At 40.6% G+C, this 26,279-nt stretch overlaps 1 protein-coding gene across 1 annotated transcript in view; it reads left to right on the top strand.

The window, feature by feature from the left end:
- ksr2 (kinase suppressor of ras 2) overlaps nt 1–26,279 on the top strand; it is a gene marked incomplete at its 5' end in the record, with an annotated part of 124,590 nt that overhangs the window by 29,477 nt on the left and 68,834 nt on the right. The window contains one exon of the mRNA XM_080466532.1: nt 4,650–5,151. Coding sequence (XP_080322658.1) covers nt 4,650–5,151 — 502 coding nt within the window. The remainder of the gene's footprint in view (nt 1–4,649; nt 5,152–26,279) is intronic.

Here is a 26,279-nt window from a genome sequence, read left to right as displayed (position 1 = left end):
AAAATCTGTTCTGGCTTTTACAGGAAGGCAATGAAGAGAAATGGTTCGGGTGTTTCACGCCTTTTGACCTGCCTGAAAGCAATCAGTGTTCTGTTGCCTCCCAGCTGTTCCATCAGCCTCAGTGGTGTGACCCCTCAACTGGCTGTTCATTAATGTCCATAATGGGTCCAGCTCAACTTTTCAGAGTGGCCTGTCGTGGTTTTGATTTCTGATAATAAAGGAGGTCTCGTTGAGACCCCCCCCCCCATCTTTTTTTGCATTGGTGGACAAGCACTCTCGTCGGCCCACTCATCTTTTTTGCATCTCGATGCCGATCTGAGGGGTTTCGTCGGGGTGAGGTGTGGGTTCAGACACAAGTACATGAGTGTGGCTGTCAGCCATTCACACTGAGGGCCACGGCAACAGCGGCAGCTCGACTCAAGAGATCCAGACTAATTTGCATAGGTGTGAAATACAGCTGTCAACAGGGGGTATATTGAGATGGGGTTCTGTGAAGGTACATATGGATTCTAAAAACAACAGACAATAATAAGCAGTTATTGCAGGTGATCTGCCTGCAGTTCTTCAGGCTCCTCTGTTTGTCATTTTGTTTTTTCTTACACAGAAACATATTCTGAGCAGGGAGATACGTGACCATGTGGCATGCTGAGCTGAAAAACGACAGGTTGTCATGACAACCAGCACAACACTCGCTGCACTGATTGGAATCGACATCCAGAAAGTAGAAAATTATTACTGACTGCATTGTTTGATTGTGATGCATTGATTTATTCAGTCATGCACAGATGTAAGTAAATCCTCCACGAGTTGTTGGCATTTCTAACAAATTAATACTGGATCATTTGATTCTTTCTGACACTATAGCTATTGTTAAAGATGATGTTTTAAAATCCTCAAGACACATAAGTGAGTGATAGTTATTTTAACTTCTTTTCATTTACCCGACTTTCCCTCTTCTGCAACGTGTGATTGAAGTTATACAGTATTGTGACGCAATCCATCCATTCATATTATCATCTATACATCCATTTTACCCACTTTTTCTGGTCAAAACACATTCAGGCCCTGTTTACACGACAACGGTGCTCGGAGCCACTGAAAACACAACTCTTTTGAAAAAACGGCTCCCTAGGTGGAACGTTCCAAAAATGCTCCAATTCATCTACATGTAAATGAGGGAAAACTCAACTTTTTTGAAACACAGCTACTGCACATGCACGCCACAGCTGCCGTAACGAGTTCCTCTGCACATTTAGATGGACAATAACAACAATGGCGGCCTCCAGAGTGTCATGACTCCCCGTCTATATTCTCCTGGGACTTGGTAGTATTAAAGTTGAGAGTAACAAGGAATAATAATCCAACTTCGTCATATGTCCATAAGAATGTCCGAGTACTTGCCATTGTTAATGCTTATAGCGTATTGTTGTCTGTGCACGTGTGTGTGTGACTTTATGGCAAATACAACCAACAGCGCCCAAAATGTTGCTGTGTAAACGCAAAACCTTTCTGGGAAAAAAATGCAAAAACAAGGCTTTTTCACTCCACACGTTGTCGTGTAAACAGGGCCTCACTTCTACAACAAGTTAAGAGATAACAATCAACTCAACTAGCATGTGTTTGGATTATGGAACGGTTTGAGTGACCTTTGAGTCTGGATATCACCACTGGATATTTCAGTGCTGACCTACTGGAGAGCTTGACCTTGCATCTTTTTCTTCCAGCTGGTTTCTGCAGCACATGCTGGTTTCAGTTTTATTCGGACAGGAGGTCAATGTGATCGTTGGCAATTTCCCCAAATAATTCAGGTCAACTTTGGTTTTTCAAGTACAGTGTAGCAAATTTAGAGGTGGTTGTTACATACTGGTCCACTATTCCTCCCAAATTTTCACAGGTACAGTTTTAGCATCACACTTTTTATTGGTATGTGGTAATACTGTATTATTATTCAACAGATAACCATATGATGATCAGTAATCACTGACATTTTAAATTCTGTGTCATCTGAAAAGAAAGGTTAATGAGAAAAAATATTATATTCTGATATACGCATACTTTATACTTTCTCTAAATCATCTGGGTGGTTGATCACACAATTATTAGTTCTTTATTACAGATTTACACATGTTTTGAGCTCATGTCTTCTCCATATTACAAGATCTTCCACTATTGCCCACGAATGGCTTGGCGTAAAAGCTGATATGAAACATTTGCCATGGTGCTAAAAACTCAAAGACATCTTAAAAATCCTGGCAAATTTTGTTCCTAAAACGTCTGCTTCATAGTGATACCAGAAACCTTCCTTATATGGCACCTTAATACTAAACTTGAGATTTTATTAAGCCTTCAGTTCCTCTTCGGTTCTCATTTTCATGTGCTTTAATTGCCTGGCACTGTGGCCAGGATACAATAACCAGGGATTATCCCATGTGACATACTGCAACTGTTTGAGAGGATCCTTGGAGTTTAGGATTAAACTTTATATTCCTAAATACGCATTTTAGTCCGTTGAACTTGGCTCAGGAGTTGATCAAACAGTTTGTGGTGATTTTTATATAAATCTATTTTATCTATAACATCACAATGTTGGAGTTTCATCTACGTTGTGTCATGTTTAAAAGATGGAAGAGAAGAAGAAGGAAAGGCTTGACTACTAAATCTATAAGCTATGAACATGAGGTTTGGACAATCATAGAATCCTTTATATGCTTTAGCGAAACAAGTAAATGAGGCTCATGTTATCATTAAAAGCCAGCTCAGAGCTTTTGAATTAGAGGACAAAATAAGATAAATTACATAAGTGTTGTTGTTTTATTGGAGACTCCTGAAAAGGAGCTCCACTTGATGAAAAGAACTCCAATTGACTGCAGCAATTACTTCTGGAGCCTATGCTTGAGCCGTAGCTTTATAATGCACCAAGGCCTCCAAAAGTTTCCCCACTTAATAAAAAACAAGAAAAAGCAACAGCCCAATAAAGAAGCAGTCATTGACATTTTGCGAGCTGCAAACCTTTTCTATTAAAAAAGTATATGTTTTTGTTTTGTTTCAGAAGCATGACCTGTGGGTAATAAATAAAAACCTGTAATCTCACCCACTGAGACAACTTAAAATATTTAGAATAATAACAAAATGGGAGTCTTGAAAACCCCCATTTATCGTATTCCTCATATAGCTCATCTTTCCCTGTGGCCCCTTCTTCAAAACATTACAAAATAGGAAAAAAAGCTGCTGACTTTCCCTCCCCCTTCTCTTTCCCTTTAAGTTTTTGCAATTCAGCCGGGACACTTTACGGCACATATTTCTCCTGGTTCATTTGATGTTGCTTGTGTTGATTGTGTGTTTGAAGTTTGTGTTTTTGATGCTCATAGTTCCTTGGAGACAAGTCACAGGGAGGAGAGATAATGACATACACAAAAAAGGAAGAAAAAAACCCCACATTGCATTAACGCCAGTCAGTTGAAGTTTTTTGAAAGACTGTGAGGTCAGTTTTACACAGACGAAGTTGAGCATGAGAAGCAGCATCTGCATTTTGATTGTGTCCACGATCAGTTCTACAAATATTATGTTTTGTTTCTCCTCAAAAGCCTTTAAGCTATGCATAACAGCCCATGGAAAGACAAGCAGAACATTGTAGACCATTTCAGCTGTTTCTCTTCCATCAATAAACACATTGGTTTTTCTTTTTTTTTGTTTCTCTCTGAAGAACAACTTGAGGAGGATAAATTGCACAGTAACGGAGGTAAAGTATTGTCATCTGAGCTCAAAAACACTCATTTTGGCTGCTCACATTCAAGCTTTTTTTCCTCTTCTTTTTTTTTTTAACCTTCTTTGTTCTTTCTTTGTCATTCGACTGAAAGTTTAGCTTCAGCAAAAGTATCTGTATTATGACTCATGCAGCTCTGCCCTCTTCTGTTTTCATTTTTCTCTCATTGCTCTCGTTCCAATCGCTGATGCTTAATCTGCTCCACATCAGCATATTCGAACGCCGCTGCACTACTAATATGTTCACATCAGATAACCGCAAAGTAAATTCTTCATTACGCAAATTGAGCACATTAGCTTGTTGTAAATGTGTGCCTGCTGCCAAGATAACGGCTACTGTCGCAATCAAGAGATGGTGCTAATAGATGTTTTAGTATTAAATGCACGACGTGAACCAATTTGGTTTGACTTGATACGTTGTATTACGCACGCATGTTTCCCAAAATTATTTATATATACCCGCTAGGGTTGAATATCCATTTATTCTATTGAATATGTAGTTTAATGCTAGTGGGGGGTGTTTTTGGTCATGGACGCAGTTTGAAGTCTAAAATGTTTCAATAAAAAAAGCACCTACATAGAGAAACCTCACATTTAACCTTTTTTTTGGGGTGGGGAGGGGCGGGGATTACAGTTTGCTTTTAAAAGGCATAATTCACCAGTACAAAGCAGCTCCAGTAAAAATAATGAGGTCTGTCGAGTAACAGTTGCTGTTAAGTTGATCAAAGGTCATTTTCTAACAGCTATCGCTCCATAGCCTGACGTAGAGGTTCAGATCAAAACATTGACAGCATTAATTAAACCTTCATGCATGGCTTTATAGTTTGTATGAAATCTGAAAGCGTTAATTGTGTCACAACCCGGTGATTTTTTTTATCTTTCAACAGGGAGCCAGGCGAAACAGGACTGGTCCATCCAGTGGCCCACCTCTGAATCCGGCAAGGAAAACACTCCGGTGTGCCAGCCAGAGGTCAGTCAGTGGATTCGGTTCCAGCTCTCTCAAAGCCCCAAAGTTCAGTCCAAGTATAACCAGCACATGTGCCACAGCCCCCAAGCTCTGCCCCCCCCTTTGTATGCCGATCGGCTGACGGTGGACAGCCCTGGCACAGGCCTCTTCCCTCCTCTGGAATTCGGTCATCGATCACTGCCCCCGTCACCCCGTCAGAGGCATTTTGGCCACACCCCTCCTCGGACTCCCTTGGTGGTCAACACCATGACCCCGCCCGGCACGCCTCCCATGCGGCGAAGGAACAAAGTAAAGGCCCCGGGAACGCCTCCTCCGCCAAGCCGCAAGCTCATCCACCTGCTGCCGGGCTTCACCGCGCTGCACCGCAGTAAATCCCACGAATTCCAGCTGGGGAACCGCTTGGAGGACACACAGACACCAAAGTAAGAAACTCCCTCCTCTGGAATTTTTGACCAGTGCCACCAAACTCATAAAACCCATGAGGCACACAAGTGAAATTACTGTAGTTTAAGTACTACATCATTACCAATCAAAAAACTTTGTCTGAATTGTGTTTAAAACCACCTTGAGTTTGGTTGGTTGGATTTTGGCACCACTTTGGTGTAACTGTTGTCACTCTGCCTGCATGAGTTTTCTGAGTACAATGCAGTGGCTAGTCCAGGGTATATGCCCTCTTCCAACCGCGCCATGCGACACTCAGCAGTATCTAAAAGCCAGATTGCATTTTATTTTCCCTAGGATGATGAAGCCTCCATTAACTGATTTGATTGGTTCATGTCTACGTTTACCATGCAGCATGAGGGCTGACAAACCAGTCAGAGGCCAAGTAGTACGGGTCATAAGGAGGCAAATATTGCTAACCGATCAATTGTACTGAAATTATGTGACAACGGGTAGAAGAAGAAGAAGAAGAGCAAATATTATGCATGAATACAGAGTTGAGTTTCTTCTCCAGGGACCAATACACCACTGGTGCTATTGATACTTCCAAGAATGAAATGGCGTGATGGATTGTGGGCAATTCTGGCTTAACAATTAATCAGAGTGAGTGCATATGTGAATGAATGTGTTACCAGTTGCTGAAGAGATGAATCGCTGAATGGCATAAGAAGAGACATCAATGTCAAACATCTGCTAGAGGAATATAACATGGAGGCAGAAATACATACTATTTACACAACTTATTAACTTTACAGACTTCAATCACAGTTCCTTGCGCCGTAGCTTTTCACGGAATCTGAATGAGATACAGAACATAGAGCAAAAAACTTCATTTACAATCTGTAGTTTCATCAAACTGAAATAAAAGTAATAACCATACAAAAAATCTAAATGAAACATTAAAGGCAGGTGATTACAGTAGATATTGCCTGTATGAGTGGTGACTTTTTCCCCATAATCTTTCATCAGAAATTTAATTGTACTCATAGCGTAGACTTTTTTTTAATCCTGTCTTTCTGCTCTGTCGTGGTGGAAGGCTACAGATACAGTCAGACTGTTTTGCACAGTTTTACTAAGATCTTTTAAGTTTCAGACAGACGATACCTAATAAGTAGGTTCACTGAGTTCAGGTCCAGAACCGATCTGCTCAAGATCCCCAAATGCAATCCCATCTGACCCAAGTACCTTTCAAAAGGAAGTTTGTGACCGTCTTTCTTTATACCAGTTCCATTCAAACAAGAATTTTCACCAGACCCCAATCAGATTAATTCCCTAGGAGGACATCATGGCCCATAAAGAGCTAACAGCCTGTCGGTTGAGATAAGGGTTCTTCTGGCTTAGTTCCTGACCAGCCATCTCTGCGTCTGGTGCTATGCTGATCAGATTTGGCCATAAACAGGGTCCACTATCGCAAGGTAATCAGGAACCAGAGTCTGCCTCAGGAGAGCTGCTGTCATTTTGATAATCCCATTACATGACCGTGCCCTATCACTGCTACACTTAGTAAGTTAATATTTGGGAGTTGCCTTTTGCTTTTTACAACGGCCATCTGGGTTGTATTTGGTGTGTGTCTGCTACAACACGTTTATGTCGGTGGGTGCGCACTCCCGTGTATCCGCTCAGTGACGAGTGGATCATAGCAGGAGTGAAAAGGCTCAAACGCCATTAGAGAATTGATTACCGGTCCCTGAGCGCTGATAGACTGCAGGCTCTGAGTTGAGCCGCTCTAATCAATGACCTGTGTGTGCCTGGAAATGTCGCAACTCATTGAGGCAGGGCAGATCCGCTGGCTTCTCTGATAGCCAAGCACCTCTCGTAATACATCATAATTGGTTGGAGGACGATGCTGGCAAGCATCCGGCTGGTTGTTCCCTTCTGGCATGAAGCCCTTGTTCTTGTTTGTTTTGTATAAGGGAATTGGCTTCAATGCAAGGTTTGCCTTTGCTATTATCTGACCCAACGATAAATATCTGCCAGCAAGTTCTGTATTTCTTGAGCCTTCCAGGTGTGTACCTCAATGGCTGAGGGTAAAGAAATGGTCAGCAAATATTTCATATGAGCTGACAACTCCGAAATCAAATTTAATTCCCAAATAGCTGCTTTACACACATACCATGATCCTTCCATATAAGGCACCCTATTACTAAACTTGAGATTTTAATAAGCCCACAGTTCCCCTTAGGTTCTCATTTTCTTGTGCTTAATTGCCTGGCACTGTGGCCAGGACACAATAACCAAGGATTACCCTCTGACCCCAAGAGACATCTCTCTCCCTTTATCCTAATGAGATATGGCCTAATATCTCATTATCACTGCATAACACTGCACCAAGACTGTGTAGGTGAATGTGCAAGACTGCACAGCGAACATTGTTGGAGGAGAAGTCGAGCATGTCCGTTGCCTTGCGGATAGGTCGCATTTCAATTTGTGAGAATGGAATAATTGGTCCTGGCCATACTTTGCCATGGAAATTTTCAAGTATGATCATTACCCTAGAAAAATACATTAAAAAAAATGCAGTCAAAACGATGCATTGAAAACATTGTGATTTAGGTACAGTATATAGTGTGTTTCAGTGTTCACATCACCCAAAGAAACTAGTGCTCAATATACAAACAGTGTTACCTGAGAGCAGCAGATATGTTATAAAAATCAACAATACTTAAATCGGGTGACTGTGTCTCGGTTGTTAGAGTGGGTTGTCTTCCAACCCAAAGGTCGATGGTTTGACCCCCTTCTCACCCCATCCCTGTGTTGAAGTGTACTTGAGTGAGACACTGAACCCCAAGTTGCGTCCAATGGAGGTCAAGCACCTTTCATGGCAGCAGCACACAACTCACACACGAGTGCTACGTGAAGTCCATTCACCATTACAATTTGAATTCTTGAATCTTGAAATGCATGGTTTAACATGATACAATTCACAAGGTATCGTCGTGCTGTGGGACTGCTTTGCTGCCTCTGGTACTCCGTGAAGAAGTTGTCGAACTCGTAGGCCACGCCCCCTCGAAGTAGGCACACATCTGTGAAGCAGCGTTTTAACTTTTCAACGGTACAGCTTATTTCTCAGGTAACTGTACTATTTGAAGAAATAACAAAAGTTTTATTCTTATTTTTTCATTAAATAAAATAGATTTTAGGCTCATGAGAATGTCCGTTTAAATTTGAGTGGCCATTCTGATGCATCAACAGTGTTCATTTTAGGGCTTTTCAATGTAAGCTGCACAAGGTGCCTTTCAGAAGTTGATGCGTCTATAACCAACGTCTGAAAATTGTTTCTTGTTGCCTTTTCCCGATTGCTAAACTCAGCAAATCCTGTGGCCTGCCCGCATGGACCCTCATCTTCTGCTTTATGGCTCTGTGCTTCTTGGTTTAATGTGTTTGCCTGTGTGATAATGTGTTTTCCTTTCAGCTCGCTGTGAACCACAGGATGGTTTCCATCCCCCCATAGAAATAATGAGCAAATTGCCGCCTTACAAACGTGCTCAGTATTATCTATGAAGCCAAGAGAAGTCTCACTCTGAGATGAAACCGCTGCCAATTCTGCCAGCCGTAATGCATAAGTGAGGCAAACTTTTCACCTGTGTAGGGAAATTGGAGTCTTCCTCCTCGCCACCTGTCAAGTAAAAGTCCAAATATATTCAGATGTGGATAAGAACTGATTTGGTCCTCTGACTCTCAATGAAGATTCTTCACTTTCTTCACTTTCAACTTCTTTTCACTGGGTAGTTTGAGCTGTCTATTTTGAGCGGCAAAGCAGAAAGCTTTACAGACACACAATCACATCACATGGAGGCACTTGGTTGAAGTGATTAGATACAAACATAGATTGGAACATTACACAAAAGATTAAAGGAGGAGGAATTAAATCCCACCTCGTCTCCAGATTTCCAGTTACTTGTTGCACAGATGATGTTCAGGTCAGAAAGATGAGTCACTCTCATGAACAAAACAACGTGCTGTGTTGTTGAATTTGGTTGCATCTGTTGTTTTAAGCCTGCAGTTGTGTAGGAGCGAGTGGCACCTTGCAGGGAGGCTGCAGATCACAACCAACCTTCACCTCTAAAACATCTATGATGGCTGTGGAGAAATACTGACGACTGTGTTTATTTGGACTACTGCCACATACCGTATGCTGATAGCTAACCTAATAAATACACAATGTTTTTAGTTACGGGTAATCATGAACAAATGAAGTCTAACAGACACTTCTTACCAGTTGGGAGCAGTGACTCATAAATTAATTGTTTCCCATCTGTCCATAAAACTCCACGTTTCATTATGGGATACGTTCGGGACTGCTCTGATGCATGTAGGGTGTTTTTTGCTGAATCATTTTATTGGTGAACTGCCAACTTTGCACTTGTTTGTGAACTGTATTTTTCATACTGCATTGAGCCAGTGAATGAGTGACGAACATTACTGGATAAATAATTATTCTATGAAGATCAGTCAAATGTGCTTACCAAATCAGAAAACAGGCCTGTTGGCACTTGATGTGTATGTGTTTATATTTTAGAATGATTCACTGCCATTCAGTGGAAAGTATAATCATTTAGCTGTTGCCTCTTCCAGTATCAAGCGTCAACATACGAGTCTTTTATTTCAAGAGAAGCCATGATGTGTTTGAATTAAATATCTACTTTTTGATAACACCATGAAACACTTAATTTACTTTGAGAGCGTCAGTTTTCCTTTAAGAGTCCTTAATGGAAAGTTAATATTTTCCTATTACTTCCACGCGGCTGTGCTTCAATTCATTTGATAAAATTACTTGTCAGGTTTGGAGCAGATCTTCAGAGATAGTGAGCACATTCGTCATTAGATAGATGTGATGTAAAAATAGATCTTCTGGCATGACTTTAACAAGTAGCATAATCTTGCCAATTAGTAGCAAGTGAAGTCATTTGCAAGTTGACACGGTGTCCTTTCTTTTAGCTTGAAAGCCCTTAAAGTAGTTTTACATCCTTTTTCTTTTCTTTTTTCTTAATCCACCGTGTATTCATCTCAGCATGATGCAGCCATGGGGGGCTTCATATCTGTATTTTCACAAACTTTTCCAGTTACCTAAAAATGTTCTTTGTCCACAGATATGTGCACATTGTTAAAAGACAAAGTAGACACGAGTTATAATTTAAAATAACTATTTACTAGTTTCAAAGAAGTAACCTGTAAATTGTAATCAAGTAATTTCCACCTCGCCAACCTGGCTCTGGATGCACAGAATGGGAAGTTGGAACAAAAATATCAAACGATATAAATTATATGTGCTCAGTGTCAACACACATCTTTAGCAACTCATTTTCCAGGTATGGATCGGCCACATCGAGGGTTAAAGAGCGCCGCCACTGTCTCAACGCAGAGACGGGGTATTGGTGTTTGTTTTGTTGTGACGCCTAAAGCGTCTCTGAGTGACACCGGGAAAAAGTCATCATATCGCGCTCACCTGATGTGGCATCCATAATTGATCACATCCAGAATAAAATGTATTTTAAAACCCACACAGAACAGAAAGTGCTGCTTGTGTGACATTTCCATGTGCCTCGCCCTGCTCTGTCAGACAAAGACAGCCGCACCCGTTTGATATGTTTGATACCTTTCGCTCATTTCTGTGTTTCACGTCATGTTGGTAGGCTGAGGACTCCAGAATGGCTCCATCCTTCCCCTTTTGGTTTATTAATTTGACTTTGAAATGTGAGAGCCGCCTGCTTCTGCAGTCAATCAATTCCTACCCACCCCTTTGAGCACCTCTAAACATAGACACACACACACACACACACACACACACACACACACACACACACACACACACACACACACACACACACACACACACACACACACACACACACACACACACACACACACACACACACACACAATCAGTGAATCAATCAAACCAACAGTGCCCCCTCTTTCAAACACACAAGAGATTTGCTAATCATTGTTTAATGGCTCTTTCAAGGATTATTCTGTTGTCACTGCAGCTCTGAGAACTACTGATTCCCTCTCCCCAGGCCTCCAAAATAATCCGACTGAAACACAGTAATGACATCATGATTAAATACAATTAAAATGAAATATTTGTGAAAAGTCTCATGCTCGAGGAAACAATGACAAGGGAAAGAGGTAAAAACAGGAAACTATTTTCTTGCAGTGGCACGACAGACTTGGGGATGAAAAGTGACTGTTACTCTTTGCATGTTGGTAGTTCATCAGATGATTGCTTCTTCTTGTTGTGAAATCTGTTTCATTCAGGAACAATTTCACCCAAAATTTCATCCACATTACCGGAGCACAAGCAGTTAAAATATCAGAGTTGAAATTATTGCACCTTAATGGTGACTGACTAAGTCCAACCTCTAAAAATTAGACCCCGTTTACATGACACTTTCATGCGAACACCCAAAACTTCTGTTTCGTTTTGGGTGTCAGTTAACGCAACAACGATGCCCACTGCAAACACAACTTTTTGAAAACGACTCCCAAGGTGGAACTTTTCAAAAATGCAGACTGCGTAAACGGTAGAAATGCAACTCTTCTGAAACTAATGTAATTCGCATGCACACCACAATCGTAGTAAACAGTTCTTCTGAACAATTGCGGGTTGATGGACAATAACGACAATGGCAGCCTCAAGAGTGTCTTGACTCTCTAGTTGAGAGCCACCTGGAATAGCAATCCAACTTTGTCATCTCTGCATACCAATGTATGTCTGTATTCTCATCATTGTTAATATTGATACCATAACAACACCATCCACAACATCCCAACATCAAAATTACATTGATTTTAGCGTTACTACTGTTTCCATGTAAACAAGACATTCTTCTGACACCAGAACAAAATCACGATGCATTTTCACTTCACCGGGTCTTCGTTCAGTCAGACTGATATTTGCAAGATATCCTAATTAGGAGAGACAAATAGAAGTAATGCTTAAGTTCAACGGCAAAGGTGAAATTAAAATATTTTATGAAATTTCACGAGAATTATTGGCTTTTAGTATCTGTATCACGAGGCAGTTGCCCCTGGCCTGGAACTTGTTGAGAGGTTTGAAGAATGCAGGAAAGTCTTATTAAACAGTTCTGGAAAGCATGGAGGAGATTCTGTCAGTGGCAGCTTCCTAGAAAATCCCCTCCGACATGCCCAGGTCACCTCAAATCGAGTACATTTCACAGCGGCGGAGTGCGAGCGATGAATATTTCTTCAAGTCATACGATGACTGTTCAAAGTGTAGCATCCATACTCTTAAAACACAAGTGTGCTGTATACCCGGCACCACTTAGACTTTAATTTCAGGTACAAGTGCAGCAGTAATTCTATCTTGCTTATGCACACTTCCTATCTCTCTGCTCACTTTATATTTCAGCACCTCTACCCCCCCCCCCCCCCCCACCCCCCGTGCCCTTTTCAAACCGGAGAGGCTCTGTAAGCTGGAGTGTCAATTAATGGACCTCGTTGTGTATGTTAATGAATAGTAACATGCGTGTGTGGAAAAGGCCAAGTGAGTTTTCAGTCTGTCACAGTCCCACTCGGCATGTCACACCAAGATCCTTCTGGAAAGTGGGAGTGTTTGTTTTTCCACCGCCTCCTGTCTGGTCCCATCCCCCGCCAGTAGAAATGGTAATATCATAAAGTTAATGCCACCTTATGAGACTTTCACAGCTTTTTTTTTTTTTGAATGTTAAGCACTTTCTTATTGAATTGGATGTTTGCTAATAAATCACATGGCGCCGAGGGTTTACATGATTCACCCTCTGCCCCTCTCAGGGTAATTCTACCATGCAACACTCAAGGGAAGAAAATTTGCATCCCTTCCATGACTAATTTAGCTGTTTGCTTTCACTGTGCTGGTGTACACATCGTATATTTCTCTCCCCCTTTCCCATCCCCTTATTCATTCTCTGTTTCCTCTGCTTTCTCTCCTCACCCCTCTCATTATTCATCCTTCTGAGAACCTGTCAATGTGTTATTCCACAGTCATCCGTAACATCTACCGATTTAGTCACAAAATGTTATTTTTTTTTCTTCATTCCCCTGTTCGATTTGGATTTTCTCCACATTGCAAAGGAAATCGTAAAACATTTACCGTGAGGAGCAAACGTTGAACACCACCAACGTAAAGATTCGCAGCGTGCAAGTTGTGCGGCACCTAATGTACATATGAGGCACTCAGGTTCCACCCCGCCAAAGCCAAAACATCTCAACCACCTCTGTTTACTTCCAGTTCATCCAACCAGCCATCATTCTTAGCACAATCTAAACGTCTCTTCATCGTCCTCCAATCATTGTTTCTGACCAGGCACACCCCAAAGATTAGTGATGAGGTGAGCTGGGATCCAAGGCCCCATTTACACGATAACGTTTCGTTTTAGAGAAGATTCGCATTTACACAGCAACGCTTTCAATATGACGTACGTTTACAGGGAAACACTGAATATGATGTCGTTAGCATGCCAGGCCACGAGTTGATGCCGTTGGTTGTTTTTGTAATAAAATATCATCCTGCAATTTAGAAACACCATTGTTTTGCATATAAATACAAAATTATTCACCAATAAAAGCTTAGATAAACCAGAGAAAATGAGGTGGATGTTTTGTAAAGTAAATTGCAGAGAACTGTAATACATACAAGCATGAGTTAAAATCTCAAAATTATTAAAAGAAAGAAATGGTTTAACAAAGTCCTCCATTGTGGGTCTCCACCAGTGATTGAGTGCTCCCGGGATTGGAGCTCTCAGACCGAAACCGATCAACAGATAATTCCTCTACTACTCACAAGTTAGTCAGCTCAGAAGTCTTTTTGAAATCTTGTTTTCTCTTGTCTCTTGACCGCCTTGTTCTGCTCTCACACCCCCCCCTTCTCACTCATTACATTTAAAAGAATAGATACTGGTTTGCCGCTTCAAACAATTATTCACAAAAGAGAAAATGGTGCAAACAACAAGAAGAATACATTTTAGAGAAAACTCAAGATCTCTGAAAATCAAGACAAAATGAAACTGATGAGAACTCTATGTAGATAGAAACTTAGGAAAAGAAGAACTATTGAGGGGTCAGCCAGTGTGAACAGGTGGGTTTTTCAGACGTGATCTGAAGCAAGGCAGACAAGTTAACGTCTGGATGTCCCGTGGGAGTGTTTCCCAGAGTCCAGGAGCGGAGCAGTTTACAGATCTCATGGACAGATGGGCAGATGGAGTGGAGAAGTGAGAATACAGGAGGGAGCGTGTGTTCCAAGGAGGTCAGTCATGTATGAAGGAGCTAAATTATGGCTGGCTTTAAAAAAGTAAGCAGACGGATTTTAAAGTCACAGTGGCAGCAGGGAGCCGTTACTCAGATGGTGGGAGATGCGGTTGTGAAGGTGGCATGTAGGCAATTCTGTGTCGGGTTGAGCACATAATGTTATCACAGACTTCATCTGAGAGCGATTCTGCTGCTTCTGCATCAAACACTGCTCTGAACTCAATGCACATGTACATAAAAGCGTGCGTCGGTGCAATATCATTCACTCGATCGATTTCCTTTCTAAATTATCTGGCCCTTCACTGGAGTACCTCCTGTGACTAACAGTTCAAAAAAACTCTTCATCTTGTTTTGTCCACTATTTTGATCCTTTGGAGGACACTCAAATATCAAAGTGCTGATATGTTTAGTCTTTGATTCGGTCCAGCCATATTCAATTTACAAATATCTTTTTTCTTATTCCTGACTATTTTTTCTCTCTTTCTCGTGGTTGCATTATGTACTAAATTTGCTACATGCTCATATTCATTATCAGCATTCAACATTTTTCTTATCATGACAACCTGGATTGAAGTCATATGAAAATCCACATTTACATTACAATCTATGGGAGTGAAAGCACATAGTTCTTCTTTAAATGTCAGATAACCTAAATGACACGTGTTGCGTGTCATTTGTAGTTCTTTCAAAATTTTGATATCTTTCCATAAAGGTTCGCACACTTCATGAAGACTTTAATCTCAGTCATTACTAATGTATGGCCTTTTATTGCTTAGAGTTCCGAGAGTGGGGGGGGCTGTATTTTTAATATAGCAAATCTAAATTGTTAGCTTTTAATTTTGCATGAGAGCATCCACTCCACTTACTGTTCAACGCCACCTAATGCAATCATTATAATTTAATATAGCCAAGAGTGATTTCATATTTAAAGTCGTGATAGCACATGGTCACCTTCGTTGTGTTCACACATCGAGTTTTGTTTGTTCTCGTCCAACAATGTTGAATAGGTTTTTTTTTTTTTCCCTCCACTCGACTGCTGCTGAAAGGAGGAGTTGTGTTTTCAGGTTATTTATATGTTCTGACTCAACTCGTCTTGGTAAAACAATATCTCAAAATTAATGGATTCAGTTGTGGTGACCAAAGATCAAGGTCATATGTATGGATTGGAAAGACATTTCACTGTATTTTGCAATAGAAGAGACATTCAAATTGGCTTTATGTTAATACTGTTGTAATATTCAGTAGTAATTGTTTGATTTTGTGAAAATGTCTACATTTTCACAATAAAGAAAATCTTTCAACTTTAAATTTAAAGGTTATTAAAGCACTTGTGGTGTTAAAGTTTCGACCCACTCAAGATGAACCTGGGCTGTATGTGGCCACTAAATGTGCTTGACAACCCTGGTTTACACATTTCAATTCTTATTTACTGTATTGCTAGTCTTCACCAGATTTGTATGAACAAATATGAATGTGAACTGCAGCTTTGCTGGATTATGAAGCCATAAATGGTGAGGCAGTAATTTTATTTTATTTCATTTCATTTCATTTCATTTCATTTCATTTCATTTCATTTCATTTCATTTTATTTTATTTTATTTTATTTTATTTTATTTTATTTTATTTTATTTTATTTTATTTACTAACCCATCAACACACTTTATAAGCTACAGGGACTGGACAGAAGATATTATTGTTATATGTTGGAATTCACAGGGTAAAAAAACACAACTCTTAGACATTTTTAATTTGAAATATCCAGTCACTATTCATATCTAGTCTGCAATTCTCGTAATTGTTACACTTTTGCTTTTACACTGAAGATTATTTCATAATTTCCTCTATTGAACTGACCAGAAATTCAGTCCTGAAAATGTGTTTCCCTGAAAAAAACAAAAACAACCTTGTCACATTTTTCTTTTATCATGACTTATAAGAAGAAACAGGTGCTGGGAATTTGAATCCCCTGACCTCCAGACCCCGGGAGCTCAGAAGAAAAGGCCTCCATCACACTCTGAAAACCACTAAACTACACAATACCTTTAATCGCCTTCAAAAGTGAGACGATAAATAGCTTCTTCAATGGAAGCAAGAAACGGGAAACAAGAAATTAAATCGTCTAAGCGTGGCGCTTCACAAGTTTTGTGTGGGTTATTTGTGACTGAACATATATCACCTATAACTAATTAATAACTAATTATACTTTATTACTCCTCTTGTGTGAAAGGTCATGCTCAGTGACAGTAGTGACCTGTTTGCTGGTGGACCTTCCGATATCAAGTCCTCTTCTCTCGCCTCAAGGCCACCACTGCTCACACTGCTAAACATTGTCTCAAGATTAAAATAAATGAAGAAATGATTTAGATAAATTTGAATCAAACAAAGAAATAATTGAATTGCCCTTGCCCTGTTTGACAATGTAAGTAAACTGAAGCCATTCTAAACCTCTGACAGTCATTAATATTCATGTTTTTCTGGAAAGGTGAAAGAAATAACCGTTAAACGTTTTTTTTCTTTACTGCTAAATTGATTCACTCTGAATCGTAAAGCTGTTGTAATCTCAACCAGACCCAATGCCATTTTGTGGTTTTTCATTTTTCCAGTGCAGCTTTATAACCGGCTAGCTGTGCAACCTGGTTGACATTTCCATTCTCGATCCTCGCCAGCTGAGCTGCAGCCTCTCCAGCTGGCTAAAAATGCTGTCAGTGGGAGCACAACGTCGGAGCGGGCTGGGCGAGCTGGAGATGGTTCACGGGACTGGAACCGGGCTAATCTGGAGGCATAGATTGAACCTGCTTCTATAGTTACCTGCAGTTCAATACACCCTGTTGCCTGATTTAAAATGAGGATTACACCACTGACTGGAACTATGCTTGAGCTGTCCAATATGGGATTAGAGACCCACTCAGACGCAGGTGGCGGGCGAGACCGTGGTGGAATAACCTGGTACATCGACTGGTTGCTTGTAACACCTGAGAATTTCGACAACTTAAAAAGTTAGGGTGTTGTGTAATAAACATATGAAGACTTCTGTGAAACAATTTATTTGGTTTTTATGTCTGCATTTAATACAAGGCAGAATGCAGGCGATATCATTTGTGGTGGATTGTTGAATAGCAATTTGTTAACAGTGGGTCAGATGATGGATAAACATGGACATGACTGCAGTTCTCTAAAAGACTGGTATATTCAGGGATAAGCTTTCACAGCTTTATTTGAGAAGAAATGAGGTTTTATCACTTGTGGTTTATGATTTTATTAAAACATTCTGGGAAAAAAAATGTTTTAAATGATTGTGTTCGTAGGCAGCACAGCATAAAACACATATTTCTGTAGTACAAATCACTCCATGACCGCAGGAACATTTCTGTGGCTGCACAAACAAATAGGAGTTTACACTCAACCGTATGGAGAAAAACTAGATTTTAACCAGATTAAACTCTTCTAAGTGCAGCCGAGATGTAAAGGAAGTCGGTTGGATCAAACCATTTTAGGAAACTGTGAATTGTGGCTGCTGTGCCTCCCAGGTGTGGGAGGTAAGAGAAACCATCCTCCTTGTTTTCATTGCATAGTTCAAAAGCAGACATCCACCATGCTGCGGCTTCCTTCATGAACTGATCTATAAGCTGGAGGCATGTTTACTGCCTTTCGCCGTGAAAAAAAAAGAAAAAAAGAAGTCTCCTGAGTGTTCTCTGAAAATTAAGCCAGCGTAGAAATCAATGCAGACGATCCACTGAGATACCAGGAACACACACATCGTCACATTAGTCTGGCGACCTCTGACCCCTGTGGGAATATCGATCCCACATGTTGCAGTGGTCGGACATTGAATCTGTAGTTAAGTGTACTTTACAAAGCCCTACTTGTCAGAACAGTGAAATAATTGTGTGTGTGTGTGTGTGTGTGTGTGTGTGTGTGTGTGTGTGTGTGTGTGTGTGTGTGTGTGTGTGTGTGTGTGTGTGTGTGTGTGTGTGTGTGTGTGTGTGTGTGTGTGTGTGTGTGTGTGTGTGTGTGTGTGTGTGTGTGTGTGTGTGTTTGAGTGTGAGTGTGAGGAATGCAGCGGAAGCCCACAAAAAAGCTCATCCATGTTAATCAGGTCTTTGGCCTCTTGGCCATTAATGATAATTCAGATGGGAGGCGATGTCAACACCGGGCCCCGAACAGCCAGACGCTGTCACCCCTCCTCTCCATTCAGCCATCTACTGGTCGTAATGAGTGCTCGTCCCGGCCTCCCCCCAGGCGGCTCAGAAATTGGAGTCATGATTATGAATTTATATGAGTGTTTAGAAGCAGAGGTTAGCCCAAATGCCTCTGTTGTTGTCTGAGAATGGATTTATTAGGCCGATGGTTTTTCTATGGCGATTTGTGAACAAGTGGGAGGTTGTTGCGGTGAATAACAAGATTCAAGTGGTTGATCAGAAGTTATCCTCAAAAGTTGTCTAATTTGTACCCGAGAAGGAGGAAGAGAGAGAGAAAAAAAGAGATAAGAATCTTGGAGAAAGTTGCACACTAAAAAAAAAAAAGAGAGAAAGATTTATGGCATTTAAACTGCGCTTAAGGCAGTTTAGTTAATTTTGTGGAAATCTTGTTTTGCTTTTGATTTAATTCTGTGAAGTTTCCTGACAAGATCATTAAAGTTTCATTTCAATCTGTCTTGTGGGACAATCAAAGTGGCGAATTTGTGGCGTGGAACTGATGTCCTGCATCAGTCTGAGGGAGACCACACAAACTAGTACAGGTCGAACTGACAGCTGCTGTCTGATTTAATAAACAGTGGAGTGTGACTGTTTTATGGCCCAACAACCATAAAGGGAGTTATTGCCTCCATTTATCATTCTGGCCATCAAGTGCAGGCTTTCATCTCGATGTTTTGTTCTGCTGTTAAAATCCAGACAGATATTATCTGCTCCAGGTCCCATATTCACCCCCCCCTCCCCATTTTTTTCTTTTAAGTCTCCCTGTCGTTTACCGATTCGAAACTACCACTTAACCCGCACAGCTGTGGGCCAGATAGCTGCTCTCGCATCCTGCGCTGCTGCTTCAATACTCAGATTAGAGTGTGCAAGGTTTTAGCGATGGTTCCATTTTGACGCAATTGAGGGAATAAATTTGGATTCAACTGGATGCAGGGAGAAAGTACACATACACATAAACACACAAACACACAAACAATGGAGTGTGTGTGTGCGTGTCGCAGATGAGAAAAGCCTTGAACATCAAGCTTGAAAAGCAAAAGCTCTATAGTCTTTTTTGTTTTCAGAAGAATAAATTGTCCTACATTAAAATCAAAGTTCTTGTTTTTAAAGTACAATCAGCTCAGATTGCTACTGTACTGCTGAATAAGAAGTTAGAGAGAGGTTTGTAAATATCGTGAGTGATAAGAACTATCCCAAACTCTGCAGTACTAATAGAAAAGGGAAGTACATTACAGCAGTAAAATGGTACTGAGCTTTAAAGCGAAAAGTAGTTACAGAAATTAAACTCTGAAGTGCCATAAAAAGATAATGTCTTTTTTTTTTTTTTTTTTTTTAAATGTAGTATTCAATCTTGGAAAAAACATGCTTTTCATATTCAGAGCCAGAATCTGAATTATTTCATTATTATCATACTTTAAGAAACAATCAGAAAACTTTTAATAGGTCTGCTTGGCAGTGCAAAAGAAAAAAAGTGTGTGTGTTTTTTTATTTATTTGTTGGTGTTTGAAACAGTCTGTACGTCTTTCTGGAGGACAGAAATGACGTCCACGGTGGGTGGGGTCCGTCAAAATACAACTGGCCTTCTTGTGTAGCTGCTTAAATGTCTGAGGTCCAGGTTACTTGACAACAATCTGCTGGAAAATCACTTCTTTTGGGCCTTTTTGTTTCAAAAAAGTAAGGCATTGCAATGGCAGCTCTTCGATAAGTATTGCACAATGTCCCCCAAATGTACAATTATCACGAGATCAGTAAGTTAGATGTTAATGTCTGAGATCACAACTTCTGCGGAAAAAAAAAAGGAACAAATAAAAAAACACAGCCCAGTAACAACTGGTGTAAACAAGGGGTAAAGAGAAAGAGCACTGTTGTTTGGAAAAAACTAATTTCAAAGCATAAAGGCGTTAACATCATCCGCGTAATTGTATGAATTGAATATGTATTTTACAGCTGTCCTTCTTTTTCATCATTTCGTCATTGCTGGATATCAGTCCTCCCTCTGCTGACATGACTTCGACGTATCTGAAGTGGAGCAGAGGAAGGGGGCAAATTGCATGTCCCTGTGTTGTTTTCTGGAAAACTAGATGAAAACCTGGCAGAAAAGACGACTGGAGGCCTGGCGTGTCTGACATAAGTACAAGATGTGCTGGCCACAAACCACAGAGAAGACGCTTCCTAAACACACAAGGGGAAGAGGAGTTAACAAGGCACAGGTGGAATTAATTTAGGAAGGTGGCGTTGAAGCCAAATCGTAGGAGTTTAATTTGAGTGAGGAGTCGAGTCACCTGCAATGAGTAGAGAAACAAACATATAACTAACAGGAAAATAGCAGAGAAAACACATTTAAATTGTATCCTAACTAAGTTCCGGTGACTGTTGAATACCACTATCATTTTTGAAAAATTTCACACAATGTCGCAACTTCTCTGGAATTGTGGTTGTGTGTGTTTTTAAATTTACTTCTTGAGACGATCTGTTTGGATTATTTCACTCACCCCGGTGTTTAGCGCCTTTCAAGTAAATGGCTGACTTGCCGAATGCTAATGTACAGCGTTGCAGAACAGTCGATTGACCAAATCTACATTTTGAGCATTTCAGTGTATTTGCATTCTGAAATTGCCTTTTTCCGGTGAGACACTCAGAAATCCCCGTGGGATTCAAATTGTGTAGGCACCCATACATAAGGACTTGAAAGGAAACGATGGGGGAGGGGGGGGGAATTGACGAAATATTCATGCTGGATTAATACTAGTGAAATCTCTTTCACTTGATAGGACAAAAACTTGTTTTTGCAGAAGTTTTGGGGGCCTTACTCCAAAATTTGAATATTGCTCATTTTTCCTTCACTGACTCTGTGTGCCTGCACTTGGGCTAGTATTAGATGGACTAGAAGACTGGTGCTGGCTCCTTTTTGCATAATTTTAAATGTAGCATTAATTCATGATTTGCTAAATCACATCTAGGCAGTGTCGGAACTTTTTTGTTATTTTTTCCCCCAAAAAACAACTCGAATACATGAATCTCCAAAGACATTATGTTTGTCACAACCAATAAAAGTGATTTGAGCAGAAGTTTGAAACCTACAGTACACAAACTTCAAAATTTAAAACCACCACTGTGCGTGAACACTACATGTAGTAGCTCAGGGGCGGGCAAACGAATCCTCCCAAAGGGCCACATGAAAAATTAGTACTACTAAGCTAAGTGGCTCCAAAGTTCTCGATTTCTTTCCCTCGCTTCAATTAGACAGAAACTCTTCAAATATTTGAACAAAGCAACACATCTAGTGAAACGCACTTCCACAAACCTACATGAACTTCTTTTCCGGGACAGCTTCAGGCTGCGCTGTTGCTAAACTACAAAAAGCCACTAACAAAAAAAATAAACAAACTAATTAGCAGTTGCTTTTGTGATTCAACTGCACAACATAACACACAGGACAGTTCACACGTGTGGTGGCAAATGGAGAGGGAGACATGCCAACAGCATCAAATTGTGATTACTTTGGGAAGTGTGTGTGGGGGGGGGGGGGGGGCAGCAACAAAGGATGTTGGAACACCTGTTAGGATTTTGAAGCTTCAGGAAATTAATCATTCTTTATTTCTATTCATGCCAAAATTTAGCTGCAAATGAGATGCACTTAGAGAGAATTTTAGTGCACAAAAGAGACAGGAACTGTTTTTTAATCCGCCCCATTAGAGGAAAAAGCAACATTCAGAAGTTGGATGGTGAGTGTATTTCATCACTGATCAGAACAATTCTGGGCTTTTGGAGAATTTCGGCGCTGTAGAATAGCTAATCACCCTTTTGTTGTTAGAAGCATTATTAATTTTTTAATACATTTTTTTTTTTTTGTTTAGTTTAGTTTAGTTTTGTTATGTTTTTTTAAACAACAAATTATTCTCAGGTGCTGGACATGCCTGGTGTCCGCTGATGCAAACCAAGAAAAAGCTGCTAAACTGAAGAAGTTTAAGAGTAATTATGACTGCATTGTTTTTAATCACTTCACAGACCCGAAGACGAAATACCAGGTAGAAAATATGCTCCACAAAAAACAGTCACTGACGTCGTGAAATCACAACTCTAATGCTGTCTGAACTATATTTATCTGAACGGAACAAACAAACAAACAACAAAAACCCAACACAAATTCAGTGCCGCAATTCATGACAACCACTCTGTCAACTCTACCTGTTCTTTTTATACCTGGATGTGGTTGAGTGGCATCATACAGTGTAGTATCATATGCATTACAATAGGCGTATTGCATGTTGCATTAAGATAAGTGGCTGAATGCATTTGGTCGCTCAGAAATAATGTGCAGAGAGGGTTTTAGGGAAAATGATCTCAGACATTTTATCCAGAGGAAAGTGCACATATATAATATATAAGATTCCACTTTATTGTCCTCTCGAATAACTTTGTGTCAGAAGCAAGCTCTGTTTTGCATACTACTGTTATGCAAAATATCCAAAAAAGATCTAATACAGTAATATGGTACAAAATGCAGAAAACACAAGCGTTTAATACATTTTTATTTTAGTTACTATAGTTGTAGCATTGAGACACAAAAGAGCAAATCTTAAAAAAAAAAAAAAAGCCATATAATAAACCAACCAACAGCCAAACGTCTGACAATAGCAAGGCAACCAAACCGCTCCATTCTGCTCAGACTTGCAAAACCACCTCATACCACAAGGTGGTGTAGTGAGCCACTGTACAATCATAATTTGTCACCAGGCAAACAAGGAAATCAGAACACATGGGTAGAAAAAGCCTTATGTATGAAAGCCTTGCCCCATGTCTGTTATTTGCCTAAATAATTCAAGAAGTCAGGAACAGTTGATAATGTCTAAATGAACCTGAAAGACTCTTGGCAAACGCCGGAGAAGACTCATCTTTCATCGCATAGGGATAATTTAATGATTATTCAGTCACTGTTTCCTCCAGGAAGTGGCTCGTCAATGAAGTTTTGATGAGTAACTAGATTAGTTTAGTTTAGATTAGATTAGTAACTAGATTAATTGACTTTTTTTTTTCTTGCAGGTAAAAAAATTCATCATATCCATTATTTTTTAGCTAAACTTATTTATCTGCTTTGTAGACATATCACAAGATGCCTTGAAGTCAAGTTATTTATATCCCACAGGGTTTTATAGTCTGTTGAGCTTACAGTCCTCCAGAGAAAAAGGTCTGTACTAATACTAAGAAATAAGTGACAGAGTCAAGACAATCTAAATTGCAGAACTTTTGCCTAATACTTTGAATTTTGCAGCTCAAAAACTACATTGACATAATTTCTCATCGTATCTTCAATTGGACAGTAGATTACAAAGTTTTGGTCATGGCTGCATATATGTGCTTTGTTCAAAAAACACACTGACAATAAGAAAAAGACACAGAGCCTCCTCTGTGTCTCTTAAGTGGGATGGTGAATGCATGACCTGCCTTACTCTGACGCTTATTACCTTACCTCAACGTTCTTATCCTAACCCTGACGGCCCATCGCATCATCACATTTGCTTTCTTCGCTTTTCTGCTTCCCGTAGAGCTTGCCTCTCGGTTGTTGTCAAAACTGTGTATAGTTTCACCAATTGTACCTTTTTCCATGTGGTTGAGACTCTCCCAAAGCACACCAATGACTGTTTTACACGATTTACGTTCCTCATATATGAGAGAGCACAAAATCTAATAAGTGTTCATAGTTGTTCCTTTGTTGCAGTTCTGCTCTAGAGGAACAGAAATCTCTTGTGTTGTTGGATTGCATGTTTTGTTCAACCAAATAATGTATTTTCCACATATAAATAATAGTACAGTAAGACTTGTCCCAGATTTAACCCATTCCAAATGAGTATTGGGCAGAAATTGTGCAGCTACCCCAGAATTATTCAGGGGCCCTAAAGGATCCATTGTAATGGAAGTTATGAAGGGACTGGGGCCCAGCGATTGCCTTTCACTTTCTCCATCTGTTGCTGCTTTAAGCAGAGTGTTTTATCCGAACTGGAGCAACACGCATGCAATTTTTCCATTCAAGCCATTTTGAGCTTGAAGTTGTTTATTTGACTTAAATGTATAATTCTATTGGCATTTTTGTTGGTACATTTTAAATCAAAATTGTATCTTGTATCTGAGTGGAACAATACTCTGCACATGCGATGAACAGCAAAGAAAACTCACTCAAAACCCCTTCAAAATACATGATAGACATCGACGCTAGTGCTGAAACTGCTCTCCTGTTCCTTTAAAACACTGTACGAATGACATGAGGGTAGCAGGGCTAAATGTCCATTGAGGGGGAGTGTGAAATATTACGCTACTGAGGATGTAATGGCCTTGTCATTGAACAGGTGGGGGAAGACATATCATTTTTGAAGCTCTAGAGGTGACTTGTGTGAGTTTGGGCCAGTTTTTTACAGAAGATCATGCAGTCAAACCAGGATGAACAGTACAGATAAATAGGTTGAAAGATGCTCTGGACAAGCATACAAAAATGCAGCTCGTCTGGACAAATGGTTATTATGGCGCAGGCAGAGCTGTTGCCGAACGGTCCAAATGGGTTGGAAATAATGTTCAAGCTCATGCTACAAGCACACTAGTTAAACTTTATTTGAGGGAGAAGCATCTTGCTGTTGTTTCGGTGGTGCACAGGCAGGTAACTATTCCTGCCGAATGCAAACATGAGCTGTGACAGCATTAGCATAGCGTTCTTCAGGCCTCCACGTGACAGCCTCATGGAAATGAAGCTATTTTGACCGGCCCGACTGTGCTCTGTCAACTTGCACCAACACACCTCGCTGAGACGCTCCTGAAAAGACAAGGTGTCACAGTCCGCCTCCCTGTCAGCTCATCACTCCTCTCCCCGGTCCCAAGCCAGTGATCTCCCTTCTCATCTGGTCATCGGCTCCCCCACCCCCTCTTTTCTGTCCTTCACACGGGCGCAGCTCTGACTTACTACAGCTTGTTTTCTCTGCCTCTTCTTCGCCTTGGGTGTCACGCTGTCTCTTTCTGCTTCATGTTAATTTCTCAGTCCTCACCGCACACATGTGCACGATTTTAAGTTCCCACTGTGAGCAGCGTGCCTCTCCGTGGCCTCTGACAGCGCTCTGACACCCAGCCATATCCCGATAGGAGAGGCTGACATGTAAAGAGGACATAGCAAGAGGGTGAAGGAGGGAAAGCGTCATCTACCAATCTCTACGAGAGGTGATGAGCACGCGTTATCAAGATGACACATGAATGACAACCAGGATGAAATCTGTGGGCATGCAGACATACCGAGGCCCAGTGGCGTGAACAAGCGCACAGTTGTGTTCACAGTGGTCGCACAATGATGTCTCAAGGTGGTTCGAATAGCAGCCCAGTGATTGTTTACGCATGAGCTGTGTGTAGGTCTTTTGTCTGATGTGTTGGATACTTTATTATATCTAGTTGGAGGGACGTCAAGCTCATTTCAGTCCAGGGGGCCACATACAGTCGGATTTCATTTTTTTTCGAGTGTGCCGGACCAGGAAGGTGGCAGTTTTGTAACATTCAACATGCTTCACCCTGCTGCAGCCAAACTAATGCTTCTTTGTGAGTTTTCACCGCTGCATCAGCAAGGCATTCTCTCAGGCCTCAGTGATGTGTTGTGTCTGCCACACAGCAATTCTTTTTTACTCATATGTAAATGC

The sequence above is a fragment of the Lipophrys pholis genome (assembly GCF_963383615.2).
Source record: "Lipophrys pholis genome assembly, chromosome: 7".
Classification (NCBI taxonomy): domain Eukaryota; kingdom Metazoa; phylum Chordata; class Actinopteri; order Blenniiformes; family Blenniidae; genus Lipophrys; species Lipophrys pholis.
Note: the sequence above shows the minus strand (reverse complement) of the source record. Positions and strands in the feature narration are given on the sequence as shown.